Below are 16,537 nucleotides of genomic sequence, written 5' to 3'. Positions count from 1 at the left end.
TCACCTTGTTTGCTCAGCTACCTAGGTGACCACATTCAATTTGTCTTCATACATAACTTATAAGGTTTCTCTGCTAACTAAGTGCAGGACTTTGTGTCTTCTATTAAGCAGCACTGAACTATCACCATAGCATTATGGGACACTGGATGGATTCCCTGGTGTTTGTTTTTATGAGTTATATTTTATTAAGTGAAATAGGAATTATGACAATAAAGATGCCTGTTCTGTATCAGAATGGCAATAAGTCTACTCTTATTCTCTTAGGAAGACCAAACCTGTCTATGATATTCTAAGGCTAGTGGCTCATTCGTATTATTTGTGTTATTGTGTCCAAGTAAGAAGCTTCATAAAATCTGTCTGGTTTCGGGAACCGACTCTAAGTCTATATCTGTATTATGTTATAGATGTGTTTGCCTCTTTCTCATCAGAAAAGTGCAGTTTTCAAGAACGTTCTCTGATTTAGAATTTGTACTTAGATTATTTTTGCCTCATTATTGCGAAATGCTTAGGGTTCAAAATATTTCAGCACGGAAAAATGGTTTTAAATATTATCAAAAATGGTTCGAACCATAGTATAGTTGAATACAAGGCTACTTCAGGACAATATAGCGGGCTCTGGCCTGCCCTTCCTAATGCCAGAACACACAGCTTAGTCAGTAGCATACCTGGAAGTTAAATGCCAAAATTGTTACCCATTTCAAGTAGGTGACGCAACATCCCACCCTTAATGTTAAATCTATGATTAATGAGTTTAATAAAGGTAAAGGGTTTATGAAATCAGCACCACTCGGCATAAAGCTGAGGCAGTGACTTGTACCTGGAGCAGGAGAGTGATGGTTAATGTCAGATTTCACAACACAAAGCTTCCTACATCTTTCCCCTTGCACGCAGCCTGGGAAAAAAAGGAAAGTCATTTTCTGTTTTTGAAGGAATGAATTATCTCTGTGAAGAAAAACACTGCTACAGTATTGATGACTAGTATTATGATTATATGATGTTGTTGTGCTCTGCACGGGTATTGGTCTAGCTGTTCTGCTCGCTCGCTTGCTGCTGTGAATGACAAACGCTGGCTTATTGATCGCCTTCTGAACTCAGCCCAGCTGATAGAAGGTAATTAATGACTCCATTTGCCTCAGTACCGACGAGAACAATTGAGTTTGAAACTGCAACAACTGCCAACGCTATGAAAGGCCCCCAAGGGGGTGTCCAGGAAAGATGCCTGACACCGTCAGGTTTCAGAAGGGATTAGGAAGTTTATGGTGGTGGTGTCTGCCGGGGTGGAGGGGGGATGCAAGTGCCAACCACTACAGGCAGTGATAAAACTAGACGAAATGTCAGAATTAGATTATTAATTAAAATAAGACATTCTTCTCTCAAAGTCCAGGAGTGTTAGCCCAATCACTGAATGAGCAGTTGACGTCCACTTTAATGGGTGTTACATAGTCACCCTAAAATGATTATTTTGCAGATAAGAAAAAACGCATTATTATTATTAGTAAGCAAATCATCAATGGTTGAATTAACAAATAATTTTTTTATTGTTATCACGTCTTGCAAAATGCTTGACTTGTGGTTTAATATACAGGCTAGGCATGTTTTCATTCTGTGTAAAGTGGATAGATTAGAGTTTTTTTAATTTTAATAACCGACACACCACTTTAAACAAATATTAACCAAAGAAAATGTCAGTCTCACATGTTTACCACAAAATAGTTCTAATGAGGCAAAGTTCCCCTGGAGTTGTGGTTGCAAACCATAATATAACAAACCATAATATAAAGGGCTTTAGATGGAGGTGAAAATGTACATATTGTGAATTTACTAATGTTCCATCAATAAAGCCAGATAAAAGAATGTGTGTATATATATATATATATATATATAAGATGTGTGTGTAATGCAATGCAGGCCCTACATTTGCAATATTAATGACCTTGTTTTTCTCTTTTCCCGATGTTCCTTTTCTTCTAAATTGCATTTTTATGGTGCGTCTTGTAACCATGCTCCCAAATGCCAGGCACTCCATTGGCAAAATGAATAAATAAAAGCCAGGTTGGCGTACACTACATAGCAGCAATAACCCCTAAATCACTACTATCAGTTGAACATGATTGATCAATTGAATTCCATAGCAGCTAAGAAATGTGGGATTAAGTAGTATATTATACGCACAATGAGTTGAGGCATGATGTTCATTTCAAGTTCATTTCGCCGGCCCTCTGCCACCAGATCAAGCAATCAATAGGCTAGCACATATCATATATCATTCCTCCTAGTGCAAGAAAGGGAGCACCATAATCTCTAGCAAATTTAGACTGACAGATTTGTTGAGATCTGAAAAGGGCCCCCCTGCATAAATGAAGGAGGGGGTGAGAGATGTGATTTAGAGTATAATCGAGGCATACACAAACATACACACAGATATCCAGTTTTTTGTGTCAGGCCTTTTAAAAGGTGTTTTTGGGGAAAATAGTGAGTGTTAACTCATGATCCTGACTTTGAAAAGGGCAATAGCACTTAACCCTTCGAAGATGTGATGTTTTTAGGAAGGCGATTGTAATGTTTACAAGGGTTACTGTGCCAACATCTATTATGATTGCTAATTTAATTGAAGTACTGACAAGGAAGAGATTGTAGCGAAACACCTACTGACATCAATTATTGTGACCATAATACATAAAGATGTATTTTATAAGTTTTATATAAACTGAAAATAAGATGCATAAGAAACCTGTCCTATAATATATCTCTTTGTAATCCACAAAAATGCTGGTATAATGTCTATTACAAACAGAGGAATTGATGCCATTGAAATCCATGGTGATCAGATCATAGTTTTAATATGACACTCTTTTATGGATCACTTTTACTATAATGCTTGTGTAAAAATTCAGGGCAAAGCAACAAGGATGGAGATCTGTACCCCCATAGTGTATTCATAGTATATTACCCCTTAAATTTGTATTTACATTATATATATATATATATATGCAAAACATTTCATTTTTGTATACTTTCCACCTTTGTTTTAATCTGGTATGAACTTCGTACTTGAGAAAAATGCTGTAGAGCTACACTAATCAATATCAGATATTTTACATTAGCTCATGAAGGATACTGTTCCATGTTATATAATGTAATATTGATTATATCATATCCCATAATCACCTGCAAAAAAATAAGATTTATCGGCCTTTATGTATTCTCCAAAGCACTAATCCCACAAGAAAAGATTAGAAAAGGTATTAGGAAACATATGAGGTTGATATTACAAAACACTACAAGAAAATCTAAATCATGAAGCTCTTCCAGCCTTCGTGGAATTAGTAAAGAGATTTTTTTATATTTTATTATTTTACTGACTACATTGGATGGGTTAGCTTGGGCACCCTGACTGGTCTGTGGCTATGCAGCCACATACATACCAAGCTGCAATGCCCTGTGTGTTATGACCACAGGGCATTGGTGTGTCAGAACCAGCATTAACTTTTTTTTTTTTTTTTTAGCAAGATCCCACTGAAACACCAAGCTAAAAGGATGTTCTTATTGCTTTAATGCCTTTTATATTACCCTCACAGATTCACCCTACAACCAAGTCATTCCAGAAATTTTACTGTGCTTTTTTTTTTTAAATTTCTTTGCATCTTTTTAAAAAATATTGACATGTGTATCTATACTAAGAGAGCATGCAAGTGGATCCTGAAAACCTAATGTAAAGTGCAGTGTGATTTTTTTGTTTGATGTAGATGTATCTGATGGTTCTGGCCCAAATGGAGATTCCCAAAGCAGCGTGGAGAGTTTACGGAAACATCTACGCGCCGACAATTTCACCCAACAACAGCTGGAGGCATTAGACCGAGTCTTTGAACGCCCTTCTTATCCGGATGTCTTCCAGACTGCAGAACACATCAAATCAGAACAGGTTGGAGAAATTACATCATTGAAATATTATAAACGTAAAAATACTATACACCTATGGGCGGAATATTATTTAAAACTGTTACGTACAACACTCATTCAGCTAACTTTACCAGTGTAATCTAAACAATGTTCATCTCAGCAAGGAATAATAAAAGAGTACCTAAGTACCTATATCTTGTAATAGCTCAAGTAAAAACTCGTTCACTAATGGTTGCTTCCTTTATTATATTCAAAAATGTGTTCCTCCATTAAATGCATAATGCAGTTACTATCCCTCCACATTCAGAATTTTTTATTATATGGCCCATGACTGCTACATAATAGTTGTTCTTTTTTATTTTAACGGATTTATTCCTTTTTTTCTACTATTCTTCACACTCCAAGACAAATAATGTCCTTGGTAGTTAGATTTACTTATAAAAAATGATCTCCTTAACCAGCATAGTCTTACATTAATTGTTTAATTGTATTAATTTATACACTCACTAGCTAGACCAGATGATTTAAATAACAAAAATATCAAAGAAGATGAATGGTAAATATAATGAAATTCCTAGAGAATTACATTGGACATATTGTCTAGTTATAGAGCTTGGCTATTCTACAGCATTTTCTTTTCTATTCTTTTCTTAAAGCTAAGAAAGATGAAAAGATGAAATAAAAAAACTAAAACTGTCCAAAAGTAGAAAATACAAAATTAAAAGAAGGCATCTCTGAGATTAGAATGTCTTCTCTCCCAGAGTCCCAGAGTTTATTACAATGGGTAACCTTTATTTACTTTCATTAGACTATTAAAACGCTAGCATAGTATCCCCCCCCCCCCCGAAACTTAGAGCAGGGGCCTATAAAGCAAATCTAAAGCCTAATTGAGTTCATTTTAATTTCTCTCCAATCACAGCGAATTACTCCAGTGATAAATCAGGGGCTAGCTTCACCCCCAGTAGAAGGCCTAATTTGCAGCTAATTACGAAACTGATTTCAACAGGAAGATCAATACGAAAAGGAATTGGAAATGACTAGGCTGTGATGTCCAAGCTTAGAGGTTGAGGGGGCTGGGAACGGGAAAAAAACTTGGCTTGAAAGAGCAGAAAATCAGTTTTAATTCAATGTAATATTAATCAGAAGGGCTCCTTTTCCCTTTTTCTGTGTGTGCCCTGTTTATTATCCCTCTGAAAAGGCAGCTGCAGAGAGTGAGGTCTGCTCCCTGGAAAGCCATAATAAAAAGGCAATTACGGGATTGTTTTGGACAGGACACCCATTTAGATTCAATGACTCTTTGCCTCCCACCCTGCTGTTAACCATGTGCTCTGACATACTCCCCAATTTCATACCCCACTGCACAGAGAAAGGGGAGAGAAAAAAAAAACACAAGGGTGATGAAGAGGAGGGTCCATTTCTTTCCAATAAAGCACATCATTCACAAAATAAAACTTCAAAGATTTACAAAGGTAGCCAATTTACCCCATATGCTGTTTTTTTTTAATTATTTTAATTTTATAAGGCCTCTGACAAGTCAAACAGGATTCAGGGGGAAAAAATATTATTCTTATACATCTTGCTTTATCAAAGTTTATCACTAATCCCTCCATTTTACTAGACATTGTTTCTAAAAAAATATTTTATGGAGTTATTAACTAAGCTAGGGGACCTTCTGTTAGTATTTTATAAGCCTTGTATAGTTCAGGGTCAGTATATTTAGAAAAAAGTCCATGGACCAGTTGACCAAAATGAAACGTTTTTGGATTAGTTGGGATATCTGTGTAAATGTTGATTCTCTGTTTTATTGGATTCGCTATTCTTTTTGGTGTGTTAAAATAAATGTGGTACCAGAGTAGTACTGAAAAACTGAAGACGGTATCTGATTTTCATTCACTGTAACTGCTTACTCTTCTTTATTAGGCCAGTGAATACTCCCTCCCTGCACTAACCCCTGGTTTGGACGAAGTCAAATCTAGTCTATCAACTTCTGGTAATGCAGAACTTGGAAGCAACGTGTCAGGACCACAAACATACCCTGTGGTAACTGGTAAGCCTTACTCAAAAACTATTGCAAGTCAGCGGATGTTAATAAGTTCCAGTGTCTCCCATTCATATTGCTATACAATATATTTTTAAATCCCCTTATAAAGGTTTTTTCTTGATATCAGAAATGGAGTTGGTTGTGCTTGTTATATAAAGTCATATAATGCTTCCTGAAATTTCCCATCTGCCTGGCTTTTATTACTTCTGTAAATCTACAGATTATTGGTTTTGATTAGAAATTTTCCTATATAATACAATATAATACAAAGATGGATAATTACCATGTCCAGGGAGTTTTGTAATGGATACCATAGAGTTGAGGTTCTAAAATTAGGGGTCAAGGAGCTATTTTTATGTTTTCATACTGCAAAATGTTTTTGAGCGCAAACTTCGTGCTCTTATTTGAGGTCCAAAAAGATCAGGGAATTATATTATTTTAGCTCAGCATCATTTGTGTTTTGCATTTACTTGTTGGTAATGTGTATTTGTGGTCAGATTTACAACTTTTGTGGTGATAAAAACATAACCCTGGAAATCAAAAAGTTTAATTATATACATATTGCATTTTATCTTCCATTGCATTATAGTTGCGTATATTTTTTAAAAAAAGGAGGTACAGAAAACATGTTACCAAGAACATTTTAGACACGAACATACTTCTTTTATATGATATGAAATTACATGTCATATGCATTGTATGAAGCGTGCTTACCATGGAATCATTTACAAATGTTGTGCTTATGGGAGAAAATATCGCTAGGCTTTATAATACAACTTTACACAATGATTTGAAGTAATTTGATAGCATTTTATAAATTAATTTATGTGAAATTTTTCAGAACAATTGGTACAAAAATAAGAACTCAGTGACTCAGTGACTAAAAACATTAATATTAATAAAGTTTAAGAGGTGCTAAAATTCACCTGATTATTTGGTTAGTTAAAACCAAAGGCAATATTCAGTAAAAAGAAATAGCTCCTGAGATTTGAATGATGGTGAGGACATGCATTTCAAGGGCAGATGTTTTATTGTGAGACAAAGATACAAATGACAAGCAGAAGGCAGCTAAAAAACAGGAAAAAAAACATTGATTTTTGTTGGTACATTAATAGTTCTCATAGTTGAAAGGGACAAACACGTTTGATGGTCATGTGGACTTTCCACTCTATTCATAGTTATAACAAGACAATATAGATAACAAGATAAAGTCACTTAAGAACTAGAGCCCCCAGGTATCCCTTTTTTAGACATTTTCAAAATAACTTTACAACTAGATCTATGAATATATTGGCCCATTTAAAGGTGTGAAAATCCTATAAAGACTTCAAAATAAAGTAAAATATTTCATATAAACATCAATGCTTTGTGCAATATACCAAACCATGCAATTATTTTGAAACCCAACAACCCAAATCAGATCTCTAATTTTAACAGGCTAATAGTGAAAATACACAGAGTGGATTGTAGCCATTATACTGAGTTGTTTATATCAGAGGTTAGTACTTTAATCTAAAAGCAGATGAATAGAACGAAAAAAATCTTTTTACACTTTGTCTGTATTAAGAGATCTGGTTGTGCTTCGCATACAGGAACAGCAAAATTAGCTTTAATAGAAGAACAAACTGCATAAACGATCAAACACAACAATAAAACTATGCCATTTACACATGTCAGACCTTACTTTTTCTTATTTTCAATGTCATCGAAACACCTCCTCTGGATCCATCTTGGTCTAAGTGTAAGAAAAGTGTATTGCAAGCTCAGCTTGACATTCCCAGGTGGCACCTTAACACAAACATGTTCATCTGTATGCAAGATTTCAATCAGGGAGAGAATAGAGAAACCTAGTCATTAACACTCAGTGCTGTTTACGAACCATAATGAAGGTAAACATTTTAAAGGACAGATTAGACCCCAAAAAAATAGCAAAAAAAAGAAGAGGAGGAATTATTTTCCTGCACTTAGGCTGTGCTACAGTTTTTGTTTTTAATATTGTTAGTACCCAAAAAAGCTGCAAATCATGCTTAATCTTATTTTTTTTCCCATTCGTTTTTGCCAGCAAACGCCTGCTGGTATTGATATTTGTTGATTTTATTTTTTTGTTTTGTTTTTGTTTTTTTGCTGTTAGTGAATAATCTGATTAATGACCAGATCTCCCTGACATAAAAAAAAACCCTAGTTGTTTCACAGTTTTTTCTGAAAAACAGACACAGAGAATTTCACTGGAATAGTTTCTCTAGTCTGCTTCATTTTCTTCCACTAAAAAAATGATTTCCTTCAATCATTTTATTTGACAGAAAAATGTAAAATGTGCAGATTCAATAAGATGTCCCAGCAGGAAACATAATCATATAATTTGGGAAATTAAACCTTCTTGTTAAAGAGCTCTGTCTTTCAAAAATATCAATTTGTTATATTTCACTGGAGAATCAATTCTATTTTTCTACTGATGGAAGAGAGGGAGAGTGACAAGTTCAGGACATTAAAAACAGGTATTAATCTCAGGTAGCAGCAACTCATTATGTATTAGTGTATAGGTACATCATGTTAATGGTCAAGAACTAATGACTCATTAAGCAGGAAATTCAAGCTAATTTGTGACATTTTGGGACATGCTAAAACATCCTAATTCATTGTTATGTTAATATAAGCATGATGCGGTGTCAATGTTCGGATTTTTTAATGTTGGTCCAATTTACCACATATTAATTGATATGACAGAATAATAGTGTGGAAATTTGTACAGTCAACGGGAAGGTGCAATACTCTTATCCAATAATATATGGTAAGATTTTAAGTCTCATGCAAGTAAAGTTAGATAAGATTCCAAAACTTTGACACAAATACACACGTATCCTTTAAAATATGGTGTGTATCATCTGATTTGATGGTTTTCTATCACCAGCACTAAAAACATACAACATACAAATAATTTGTTTTTCAACTTTTTATATAGCTTGCTTTTATCCTTAATTTATTCAAATTGTAATACTACCATTTATTAAAAGATTAGATTACACCTAACTTGGTGACTCCTCGAAAAAGGTTGATAAATCAGGCCAGTTGATTAATGATAGACTATTCATGTATTATAGAATATTCTGGATGCAAAAGAGTACTATAAGAGGGTCAGAGGTCTTCCAGTTTGTGTTTGGGTAGCTAAACCCACTTGCTTTTCATTGCATAATAAATAATCTCCGGATCTCCGCATAGCACCCTAATCACTTAAAATAGATTTTAGGAGTGTGAAGGCAGCAAATGTAGGGTGCATGCACATGGATGGAATTTGCCGTGTAATTTATAGGATGTTGAGCTAAATAAGGTACACTAGATGTGTTGTATATTCTTGTTAAAGACAAAGATTAAGGCAAGCTCACACCTAAATGGATAGTAAAACTGATGTGAACCTCTACCCCACCTTGGTTAGCCAAGTAACAAAGGGGGGATTTCTCATTTTCTGGAAAATTGACCCAACTTTAAAGGTAGCAGATGGATATGGGTACTACAGAAAGATAACATTTTGTTCTGGGTCTCTGCAGTTTCTGAGACCCTACCCAGCTGCCTTATAGTTGTTGTAGCACAGCGCAGGTATTTGTCAGTACACCAACTCTAGCTGTCAAGTGCTCAATTTTACTAAATGAATCAACAATGCACTAGGTGAGGGATCTCTGGACCAGAACTCATAATGCCCAGTTGTTTTACGTGACCAGGAAAAGTGTTCTGCACAACCTGCAGTGTGCCAGTGTTACATTTCTGTTTTAAGTGTTTTCACTCATCCCAATGATTCATTATAAAAGGTATTTGTAATTGCTTGAGCCTATATGTTACGCAGTAAAATGTGCATCCTTTTGATTCTAAATCTTGTAGCAGTTCTACTGAGGAGTATCCTATCTCTAGAACTGTAGTTTGATTTATTAGATACTATTTTGTCACTGAATAAACCAGCTACTTAAATTCAAAGAAAGACATTATCATACCATAATAGCCACTTACTTCCCATTGTCTTCCTCTTCTAGTACTTAGCCATTATAAGCAATATGTCTATGGTCCTAAGCTTAAGTCATTTTGACCTACCAGGTGATATTTAAGAACAAACAGAAAAAGAAAGCTCCACTCTAAAAAGCCTTCTACTTTTACACTGGACTTTGTGCACTGCAAGAAAAATTGTTTCGGATTAACTTTTTGTTTCTGATAACAAATTTCAATTCCTTTCAGTTTTGATTGAAGGCACAGGGTTTTTCATTTTAAATTTAAATTTAGTTCAATATTTTCAATGGAAGAGGCCCCTGATGTGTTCTGGACTTATATTTCCACAAGATCTCTCTCTCTTTTTCTCTCTCGCTCTCTCTCTGATTGAATTGCAAGTATTTGTTTTATTGGTGGCGAATGCACAAGTCTAATCAAAACACCAAACTACAGCATACAACCGTAAAGGGGCATTGCCACTGACAGATTCACAATAGAATTATGATTTTAGTTATCAATTAAAGGGCCAATTTTTTGCATACAAATAGTATATATGCGCTGTTAAACAGCAAAACATATTCAGTTTTCAGGTATGGTATAGTTATTAGTTTATCAATCTCCTATCAAATATTTTTTTAAGAGCCTTGCTGTGAGTTTTGCTATGTGCCATTGCTTTCATTTCTTACTAACCACAGATTATCCTAATGCAACAGTGTTAAAACCTCTGTATTATGTGGGATTAATAGTTCACTTTAGTCTAGCCCTTTATAAAGAAATGATTTGCCAGTGTCCGTAGATAAAAAAAAAGCCACCAGCAATTAAATTTCTTTATTTAAAACAAAACGCAGGTTGAATGGACCATTTTAAGTCTATTGATTTCTGTAAAAGCAGGATTCAAATGCATTTACTTAACTCCCAAAGCTACCACGTGTCCATTATATGTCCCTTTTCAAAATGTGTTCCACTTTGCTATAGTGTGTGCATAGGTATTTTTGTTTTGAGCACAAGGTAGAAAAATAATGCATTGTTTCTGTGACTTAGTCTTATGTAGCAAGCTGTAATTAAGGAAGACAGTAGGCAGGTATTTGCTACCCTTTTGTGTAATACGAAAGGAAGTAGGTTAATAGATTTTTTAAAAAAAACCAACTTATTTTTAACCCTCTTTTATTTTACTTTATGGTTTTCCATCATCCCATTTACATTTATACATTTTTTTTCTCTCTTCCTTTGTTCCACCCAACCTATGTCTGTCTATCGTCTGTCCATCCATTCCCTTATCCCTCACAGAGAGTTACTCTTCTCACCTCTATGTAAAGCAAGAGCCTCATGAAGCTTCCCTTACACCCTTCACCCCCTCTTCACTGACCAGCTCGGGGCTGGCTGATCTTCAGCCTTTCCAGATGGCCCTCACGGTTGATGCATCCACACCTACGTACAGCTCCTTCACCAATCATGGCCCCCCATATGGGCAGTTCAGCAGCCAACCACTCATAGCAGGTACCAAATATACCCTCATCCATGAATCATCTAGTCTCTTAAATGGATGATAGTTTTCTAGCAGAGATACTGTAAATGAATATGGCAATAGATTAATCTGCCATAATTTGTGTAAAGGACTTTCCTTAAACGTGGGAGTCAACTGGCTCTCTGGACTGGGAATTTTCTAAAGTCTAACTGCAGCAAAGGTCTTCTGTATATACAACTTTACATTTAAACATACCCTTAATGAATGGGTAGTGCATCATGGGAAATACTACAAGAGCTACTGACAAATTTAAAGTCTCTACAATTAACATGCTGTATGTAACATCTGTTATATGTTGTATACTTAATCTTTGGCAGCACAGATGACTCTAATTAGAGAGGTTAAATGATTACTGTAGTCTCATCTCTAGATCATACTGAATAATTTCCTCACAAAGCAACAACTATACCATACCTTGCGCATGATGAAAGGTTCAACTTTCTGGCACTGAAACAATGTTTGAGTCTGTTAACACTGCATATAATGGCATAACAAAATATGTATTATTGTTTGCTTGGGTACCTAGCCATTTAGTTGCTTACTTTGATGCTATGATCATCTTTATATATTGGATTGAATGTGATATATGTTATAAAACTTAGATAGAATTGTCTGAAGCCAATGACAGATGAGTATGTTCACTTTTCACAGTATGTCATCATTAGATCTGACATCCACTTGTGCAGTGTCTGCATTCTTTTTGCATGAGATGATGTTATATACTTCATTTTGGAGGGGAGACTTTTAAAATAAGTAATTACTGATATGCAGAGTATTTACAATGATATGCTAGTATACCACATGTTGGTTGTTTAGCATGAGGATCAGATCATGTTATGGTGCTGAATCCTGAATCTAGGTGAGAGAGAAACTCTCAATTGATACCAGCCAACAGCATGTGTTTCAATGTTTCAAAAGGTCTAGTGGGAGGTGCTTTATGTAATGATGTGACTCAGAGGCAGGGTATAACAAGGACCTTTCTTTTTTTGTGACACGTTGGTAGATACTTATGTTCCTGAGTAAGATATTTACAAAAATGTTTTTAATGTTTTTATTATATATACCATTTAATAAAACAACTCTCAAAAATTTGCATTAAGTATTATTATATGTCACTGATGTCATGTTAACTTAAATTGTAATGAAATAATATGTTATAGGACAAGCGTATGGATAATACATTTCTATGTCTTTGTTCAATATTGATTTTGTACTAATATCCAAGTAATACATATACAAACAAACATCACACATAAGGTTGCTTCATATATGTGGCATTCTATTTATATGTAAGTATTTGAATAAAATAAATAAACATAACGGTTAAACTAAAATATAGTTTAGAATGGGATAATTGCCTGAAGTGTCACTATTCAGTTGATTTTTGGCTGTCCTATGACAAATGGTCAAAAAGGAAGCAATTCTGAGTTCAAAGAATGTGTTATTGTGCATACAAAAACTCATGTAGCTGATTTCTATCATAAAATAATAAAGAAATGCCAATCACACCAATAGCACCAGAAAGGAAGATTATTGAAAGTATGGAATATTGTGCATTTACTTACTGTATTTTAATAAGCACACAAGACTAAGATATGTTTGTCAACCAAGACATGATCACTGATAAGTTAGTGGCATTTTCCCCTCATACTATTTTTTATGTTTTGATTTGTAGGTCGGGATATGACAAGTACAACTCTACCAGGTTATCCTCCTCACGTTCCCCCAACGGGACAAGGCAGCTACCCAACCTCAACCCTTGCTGGCATGGTTCCTGGTAAGTTACCCTGCAGTTCTAAATCTCAAATGCTTTGCTGATTTATATGAAATGTTGCATTGCATGGAACATAAATAGTAACTATGTTACAATGAAACAGTAAACTATCATAGCCCAAGAAGACATATTGTATATTTTTAGACACATTTAATCCTTCGGCATGCACTAAACTGTGTTATTGTAATAGGACGTGCAGCTGGTTTTACTTTATTTGAGAATTACCACAAACAGCTATATCTTAATTGATGTTGTGGTCAAGGCCTAGTGTAGAATTTGTTGTTTTTGAATAGCCCTCACATACCCAGCCTCACATTTAGAGATTTTATTTAAGTTATACAAATATAAAATATATTGTTTATTTAAATTTTGAGCTTGAAACACATAGTAATCAGCACTCCACAGGTCATTTAATGAAAGAGACATCTCATTATCGATCCATTAACAGGCACCAACGTTTCGGTCCACCATTCGGTCCAACCTGTGGAGTGCTGTTCATGTCTTTCCAGCTCTAAACCATGTCTGTTTCACTGCAGGACTGGAAGTGGTGAGTGCAATACCTTGTGCATATCTATTACTTATCCTTTTCTCTAAAACATGTCACACATGTGTGAATTTGTTATACAGTAATAACAACAAATGACTGGTACAACACAAAAGCATCATCATTAAGTAACAATGACAATACATTTATATATTTATCACATTGTTATTACAAGTCAAGAGATAGTTGACGTCAGCAGTAAGCCATTCCTGAGATTACTTGCCAGGTCTCCTCGTCCAAGATCGGTGCCTGACCTCACAAATGCCCTACTGGATGAATGGGCAAAAATTCCCACACAAAATCTGGTGTCTTCCCAGACGAGTGGAAGCTGTTATAGCTGCAACCCTTTGCCAACCTCATATTAATGTCTATGTAATTAGAATACAATGTCATCACTATCTCTGTTGGTTTAATGGTCAGGTTTCCCAATAATTTTGTCCATATAGTGTATTTACACAAAGAAATGAATGGTGGGTAATACTTTACTCGTTTTATTTCCTAACATAATCTTACATGTAGGTAATTTAGTTTTTTTGGTTTATACATAACAAAAACAAGACTGGATACCAGGATACCTATTACAGCGCTGCAGTGAGCACCACCTGTATGTCTGCTGCAATAAAGACACCGTAGTAACACTTGGTTGTACCTCAAAGGCTTAGTATTCTTCTTTCAGAATATGTTGCCTTTTCTAAGGTCTATAAATCAAATGCTATGCAAATATTTTTGAAAAAGTAAAACATTCTTGCTATTCACATTGAATTGTTGCTCTCCTTTTTCACCTATTGGCTTTCTAGGAAGTGAATTTTCCGGAAATCCCTACAGTCACCCTCAATACACAACGTACAATGAGGCTTGGAGGTTCAGCAATCCAGCTTTACTAAGTGAGTATGAACTACACAAATCTCAGTCATCTTGGTTACAATTCCAATATCAAGGAGGACACCTCCACAGAATTGAAACCCATTAAGTTCAAAATTATATATATAATTGACCTATCCTTAGAATAGTGATATGATTACATTATAATACATACAGGTGTCCTATTATTTTGCCTTCTATTCCAGTTTCTTAATAATCTTGTAAGAACTGAGGCTATCCAATAATAAGTATGTTATATCAAATTTACTATCATTCATTTACATCATCTATGAATATGTATTAAAATCCATCACAAAGTGGCTTTGAGGCAAAAAGTATGGCATAATCACATAACACATTGAGCAATGTTGCTTGGTAAATATAAAAAATTGAAGACAAACACTGAAACAAGTTGACAAAGAAGTGATAACTGCAAAACTAAGAGATTATTTATAGATGCTAAATATAGTTAGGAGCCTTGCATTTCTAAATATGTATTTGTACTTTTTATTGTGTTGTCTAAATATAGCAAAAGCTTTCAGTTATAAAACTACACTAACTACAAACAACTAAAACTACAACAACTACTAAGTTGCATTTTTGATGGTAGTTAAATAAGTCATTACAAAAGTTATTCGTATATTATTATGAACATTAGTTCTTGAATTTCATAAAGATTATGTTTTGTCTCAATATTTTTGTTCAATTTTTGTCCTTTCAACCAGTCCATTTTTTTCCTGTGTTAACTTTCAGGTTCCCCTTATTATTATAGTGCCACATCCAGGGGCTCCGCACCTCCCACTGCTGCCACTGCCTATGACCGTCACTAATTACCATGGAAACCATATGAAAGTACAGGGCGAAAACCTAGGCCTCCATATTGTACCTGTCTGAACTACTTCATCTATGCCTTTGAGAAGAAATGTGTTTTAATGTTTGCCTCCTGAAACCAGTCTGCTACTTCTACTGACCTTACTTAGATACAAAGAGCTGACTGTCTGTACCACAAAGTCAAAGTTGCCAGTAGCACAATGAAAATCCTGCCAACTCATTTGATGTGACACCGCATTGTTTCATGGAAACATAGTGACTAACTATTATTTATATTGCAGTTTGTGGGACCTTGCAACAGAATATTGTTAAATGCAACAATTTTCCTTTATTACCTGCAGAAAATTACATTAAAAAGAAAAAAATGAAATGCAATGCATTAATACATGTTTTAATACTCCAAAGACAAGCATGTGCTACAAACAAAACAACAGGAGAGACGGTTTTGTACTCAACAAAAGAGACAGAAAAGAACATCATTAAGAGACATTTTCTTCTTAAAACATGTGTAAGCTACTGAGAAAAGTCAGTGGTTAGAAGGTTTCTGACAGAATAATCATGAAACAATTAACAAATGGAGGATGGAAGTAAATAAAAAAAGTTTCATTAAGGACTTTGCTCGAGACTTTAAGCAGCATCCTCCCCCTCTCAGTTTGGATGCCTTTCATGCTCCATTCATTATACTGGCATGTCACTGTATCTGAAGCAGACATCATTGTCAGTGAAAATAGCACAATCAGAAGACAGGAGGATATTTTAAAGCCAAGTGACTAAAGTAAAAAAGAAAAAAAAAACAACAAAACAACAAAAGGAATAATAAAATATATGGATATATAAATATATAAATAAATATACTCTGTTTTTATGCTTTATCATGAAGGTCTGTACAAACACATTAAAATAGAATTTTTTCTAAAAAAATGACAATAAAAATAGAAAGATATCCATAGGATCATATGAGGGCAGTTCATGAAATGTTGTATCCCCTCTTACCCCTTTTTATTTTGCACTAGTGTTTTGTGATATGATTTAAGAGGACAACTCTGAGTCCATGCATCAAATCATTGTGAATATTTCACATTGCAAAAGAAA

General features: G+C 34.7%; 1 protein-coding gene across 3 annotated transcripts in view; it reads left to right on the top strand.

Annotated features, from left to right (window-relative positions):
* Nucleotides 1-15,508, top strand: part of LOC149279308 (paired box protein Pax-2-A) — a 43,300-nt gene extending 27,792 nt beyond the window's left edge. The window contains exons 6-11 of one of the 3 annotated variants that reach the window (XM_089501335.1): nucleotides 3,747-3,922; nucleotides 5,821-5,947; nucleotides 13,111-13,212; nucleotides 13,658-13,756; nucleotides 14,551-14,637; nucleotides 15,368-15,444. In XM_089501335.1, the coding sequence (XP_089357461.1) occupies nucleotides 3,747-3,922; nucleotides 5,821-5,947; nucleotides 13,111-13,212; nucleotides 13,658-13,756; nucleotides 14,551-14,637; nucleotides 15,368-15,444 (668 nt within the window). Of the gene's footprint in view, nucleotides 1-3,746; nucleotides 3,923-5,820; nucleotides 5,948-13,110; nucleotides 13,213-13,657; nucleotides 13,757-14,550; nucleotides 14,638-15,367 lie in introns of all 3 variants that reach the window. The other 2 variants (XM_089501336.1, XM_089501337.1) reach the window with 2 other exon arrangements.
* Nucleotides 15,509-16,537: the final 1,029 nt, after the last annotated feature.

This window comes from Sceloporus occidentalis, unplaced genomic scaffold (assembly GCF_023333645.1).
Source record: "Sceloporus occidentalis isolate IW3139 unplaced genomic scaffold, rSceOcc1.0.p SCAF_172, whole genome shotgun sequence".
NCBI lineage: Eukaryota > Metazoa > Chordata > Lepidosauria > Squamata > Phrynosomatidae > Sceloporus > Sceloporus occidentalis.
This window is presented reverse-complemented; position numbering and strand designations above follow the sequence as displayed.